General features: G+C 41.0%; 1 protein-coding gene across 1 annotated transcript; it reads left to right on the top strand.

The window, feature by feature from the left end:
• Positions 1-575: 575 nt before the first annotated feature.
• pmchl (pro-melanin-concentrating hormone, like) lies at positions 576-1,189 on the top strand. Its single transcript, XM_005725571.1, has one exon. The coding sequence runs from the start codon at positions 638-640 to the stop codon at positions 1,046-1,048; it is 411 nt and encodes a 136-aa protein (XP_005725628.1). The 5' UTR covers positions 576-637; the 3' UTR covers positions 1,049-1,189.
• The last annotated feature ends 3,959 nt before the right edge of the window (positions 1,190-5,148 follow it).

Here is a 5,148-nt window from a genome sequence, read left to right as displayed (position 1 = left end):
GGTTATAATCACATGGCAATTGAGCTTCCACCTCTGGGCCTTTGGAGCAGATGTCTTGTATATTCTCCAAAAAAACTAACTTTTTTTCTTCTTTCACCAACAAAGAGCTGCTGCCACGAAAACACAAACACTTCAGAATCATTCGGTTGTCTTATCTGCACTAATCCAAGGTTAAATCTCTTATTGAACAGCACTGTGACAATGCCATGAGAGAACATCAAGTATCTGAGAGCACAGGAGCTTAACGGGTGGGTAATCCATCCTTGTTGTTTTAAAGGGCAGTAATTTTGGATTAGTTTTTCTTATGTGTCACCTGTTCAAAGAATTCCTGCTGTTTCATTGTTACGTGTCTAATATACACCACTACATTGGAGATTTTAATTATTTTTTTAATGAAAACAACATACTTGAACACTGCAAGAGTTCCACACAACTGTCTTTTAATGCTTGTGACTGATTTCCGGAACCCAACAGGAGAAGTTGTGATGGCAAACTATGCAACGTGGCCAATTCAGTGTGTCCAAAATGGTATAAAAGCCCAGTGGTATGATTTGCAAGCCAGACAGCAAGGCAAGGCTTCAGGAAAGACACTCATCCACCCGAGCCAACACCGTACACCTTTTGGAAGATCTTCACCATGAGGCAGTCGCGCCTGTCCATCATCTTTGCTGTAGCGCTCTTTTTCAAGTGCTACGCTCTGACAGTGGCATTACCCACGGCCAAGGCTGAAGACGGCTCCTTGGAGCAGGATGCTTTTACCTCCCTGCTGAACGATGAGGCCACGGAAAACAGCCTAGGCGATGCAGAGCTGTCCTCCATGACCAAATCCAGAGCTCCGAAGGTAATCGTCATCGCCGCTGATGCAAACCTGTGGAGGGACCTGCGGGTGCTGCACAACGGGCTACCCCTCTACAAGCGGAGAGTCGACGAAAACAACCAGGTCGTCGAGCACAAAGATGTTGGACAGGACCTGACCATCCCCATCCACAGGAGGGACACCATGAGGTGCATGGTGGGACGAGTGTATCGGCCATGCTGGGAGGTGTAGGACAGTTTGCTCTTCTCCTCAAGGAGGCCAAACAGAGGATAGCTGTCAAGTGACCTCACACTCAGTTGCAAACTAATCCAAAAATGTGTGTATCTATAGAAAAATCACTGGAGAGCTGAAAATAAAAATGATTAAATTCTACTTTATGTCTTTTATATGTTTTTTAACTGTTTAAACTGAGATGGTGAAGGTTAAAGTTTTTTGTTCAGATTTATTCATATCTGTCAGACTTTTCAATTTTCAATAACCACTGACTGACTGTCTTTTCTCTATGTCTAGTCTTGTTTGAAAAAATGTTGTATAATGTGAGAGGTGTAACCTCACAATCAGATTCCAGCAAGAAGAAATTTGTCTTTAAAAAAATAGTTTTCTTTTATCCAGGAGAACAAACTTAAAGCAGTCTCAAACTTTGGATGCAAGACTGGATTGTGTCACAAGGTTATAATGCGTCAAGGATAGAGAGGCGATAACTGCAACAGTCCACAGCTGTTAAGCTCATCGTGCAACAAATGAGACTGAATATACAGGCAGATAAACATAAATTCTGTGTATGTAGATGGATATTCAGCTAGGTAAATGTCATCACCAGTTCACAAAAGAGTCATCTCAATTGTAGGATCTTTACCTTCATATTATAAGGTAAAGGCCTTACAATACCAGAAGAAGAAGCCCAGTGATTTAGCCCGATGAGTAAGCAGTTGGTCACAGTGAGGAGGAAGAACTCCCTTTAAGTGGGAGCAGAGCCAGACTCAGAGAGGGTCAGCCATCTGCTATGACCGGTTGATGGTTGCAGTTAAGTTTATCGTTGGGACTTTCCAGTGTTTGTAATAAGCTAAATTCATTGCCTGCAAGTTTGCCAAAATGTTACATCTTCAAAGCACCGTGTCAGAAACATTCTCACCTCTGGAAATCCTCTCTTTGGCTTTGGCAAAGGCTTCATTGTGAGAAGGGATACACGCCATCTTCTGACTTGATATAAATCTTGGACATTCTCACATGGGCTCCGTTTGGCATCAGGAGGACTTAGAAAGCAGCTTCAAGTATTATTTAATCAGGCTGACCACATAAAAAAAAACAACAAACTGAATGTTGGTGCTGAGATTTAGTCTGAAATATGTGATATATGTAACTTAAAAGTTAAATACACTCAAACTCAGCATCCAGGGTTTTAACCGGAGCAGCACTATTTGGCTAAAGTATTATAGACAAATACAGAGCCACTATTTGGCTCCTTTCCTGTTAATAGGTGGCTCTTCCACTCCACTGTCACCAAGTGAAAATGAAGTTCAGTCAAACATGAAGTAAAACACCGGGTCCCACTGAGTGTGAAAATTGGTAACACACCAAGTGAAAAGGTGTAACCTTCTTTTCTTCAAAGGTCTTTCCTGGAATTCAAGTAACTAAGGAGTTGCAGTAAAACATCTGCAATGGGAGGAAATCCTTTGTTAATTCCAGTGACTTGCTTGGTCAAGTCACAAATCCCTAGGCAATTCCCCTTCCTTATAAAATTACATGCAGATTTTCAGAGAAGAGCTTGTTGCCTCACGTCCTGGATACTAGTAAATGACTGCAGCCTTACGTGGGTTATTGGCTGGCTGCCTGCAGAATCAATGTATGCTCTTGGGTATAGGAGCTCATCTTCCACAAGAGGTAAGGTGTGCACCATAATAATTCCAGAGCATTGCAGGTACATGCTGCACATCTGCCCTCAACTAACAAATTGCAAAATGTTGGAGTCAGGATTCCCAATTTTTCAATGCAGATGGTTTGGGTGATTATACAGCAGTTGCGGTCCATGTTTGAGAAAATACTAAAGAAGAAGATTCGATCACAGGAAAAACAGCATGAGACAATAAACAGATTAAACCTTATGGGTCAGCAGCAAGTCCTGTTGTTGTGAAACAGTTCTGCAACAGCAAACGTGGGTTATTTGACCTACAATTTTCAAGAATGTGCTGTCATCAGTACGTAATTATTTAAATGACTGGAGTGTCTAGACTAGAAATCCCAAGTGTATATATTTTTGAGTCAATCAGCAGCAATAAAGTCCGTTCAAACTGAATCATGCTGAAAATCTGTGGAAGGAATAATTTGTTAATTGGGAACAAAAATAAAACAATAAAAAATCCAGAAGAAATGGTTTAACATACAAAGGAGATAGTAAAATATTACCTAATTATTATTAAATATTGACTTTGGGGGTTGATAATGTTACTCAAGGGTCATAGTGGAGAAAACTTAAATTGACTTTTGGAATGTATTCAACAATCATTAAAAAAGCCCCTCTAATATGCAACTTTAAATCTTTGCCAGAACTTCAGTTTATTTAGTTTCATGACATTAACTTGTCTGACTTGGCTGACACTTGTCTAAGACCAGGCTGTGTCAATCTGGGAAACACTGGTTCCCTACATGGGAAAAGGAGTATCCCTTGACCAGTTCAGAGTAGTTATTGGAAGTTAAGTGCTGTTGCTGGGAAAATGATACATACACTACACTAGCAAGGGCATCTTTTCTTTTAGTGCTTAAGTTTGAACACAAAGTGACAACATATAGCAAGTTTCAAAACCAGGTGGAAATGGAGGCTAGAATTTTACAAGCCACCTACTCATAACTGTCTTTTTTACCTGTTAAAGATCAGGCTCTGGCTGCTGGGAAACAACATGAATTAAAACTATTTCATGTTGGCAATCACTTGGAGGTTTTTCAATATAGCACCTACTTTGTAAACAATTTCAGCCAAGGAGAACCAGAAACCTTGAGAAACCACTGACAAACATGTGGGGATATACATATTTTCACCTAATCGTAGTCGTTGTCAGGGAGTCACCAACTGATCTCTATGCTTGTTTGACCTCAAGGTGATTTTCGGTGGTGCGTATCGTCAGCCCATTATCACTCCCGAGGCGTAATATAGTGACAATTTTGTCAAGTCCCGAGGCGTCCCGAGGAACGTGAAAGGTGACCTCCGTGTTGCTACGCGCCGGGTTGTGGATGAAATCCAGTAGAATGACGCCACCACGGTGATGCACATCCCAGCCATGTATTCCAGCCCTGACCCTAACCGTATCCATAACCCTGTCCATAACTTAATCCCTAACCTTGACCAGGACTTTAATGACATTAGATAGTGTTTTCCAAAGCGATTTAAGTAAAACGAACATACATGTGTAGATTCAATCCAAACGGTTCTCATGTTTCCTCATTTTTCCGATCTCCTAATCTAGGACCATGTTGGGTGCACTGAAGCGTAATATACTGACGATTTGTCACCTAGTGTAAAATGTTATGCTTTGGAAGTGAGAGCGTGTTGGTATTGTCCATATTTGCCAATCTACAGTTTTGCACAGCTGTTTAATGTCACCAGGGTCAGTGCCACAAATAACTCATCTGTGTGCCACTCTTGTTTGTGCTGTTGTTTGTGCTGTTGGATTTTTCTGGAGGACTGTAGAATGCAACCAATAGGTTAGAGAGCAGAATTCATAGTTCCATCAATTACAGTAAGTTGTCCAAGTCCTAAACTGGCAAAACAGCCAGACCATAACAGTACCACCGCCATGTTTGACTATTACTATGATATACTTTTTATGAAATACCCTGTTAGTGTTATGTCAGATGTAACAGGGCTCGAACCTTGTTAAAAGTTCAGCTTTTGTCTCGTCAGTCCACAGAATGTTTTCCCAAAAGTTCATCAAGATGTTTACTGGCAAATGAGAGACCTCCTTTTGTGTTCTTTTTGGTTATTTCCAAAAATAAACAGTGGTTAATCACAGTTATTTCATGAATTAATGGGTCATACGGGGTTACATAGGTAGATCACAGAGGGGTTGGATGGCTTTTCCCCCTTATTAAATGAGATAATCTATTACAACCTGCATTTTGTATTTAGTCAGGTTATCTTTGACTAATATTAAATCATTAAATGATCTGAAACGTTAAGTGTGAACAATATGCAGAAAAATTTGTAATCAGAAAGGGGTCTGTAGGAACTGTAAGCATCCATCCATCCATCTTCATCCGCTTTATCCGAGGCCGGGTCGCGGGGGCAGCAGCCTAAGCAAAGAGGCCCAGACCTCCCTCTCCCCAGCCACCTCCTCCAG

Source organism: Pundamilia nyererei, unplaced genomic scaffold (assembly GCF_000239375.1).
Source record: "Pundamilia nyererei isolate P.nyererei 1_Seehausen unplaced genomic scaffold, PunNye1.0 scaffold00016, whole genome shotgun sequence".
Taxonomy (NCBI): domain Eukaryota; kingdom Metazoa; phylum Chordata; class Actinopteri; order Cichliformes; family Cichlidae; genus Pundamilia; species Pundamilia nyererei.
Note: the sequence above shows the minus strand (reverse complement) of the source record. Positions and strands in the feature narration are given on the sequence as shown.

Coding starts and splice junctions, on each gene's coding strand:
- pmchl (XM_005725571.1), top strand. CDS start 638: ATGAGGCAGTCGCGCCTGTCCATCATCTTTGCTGTAGCGCTCTTTTTC.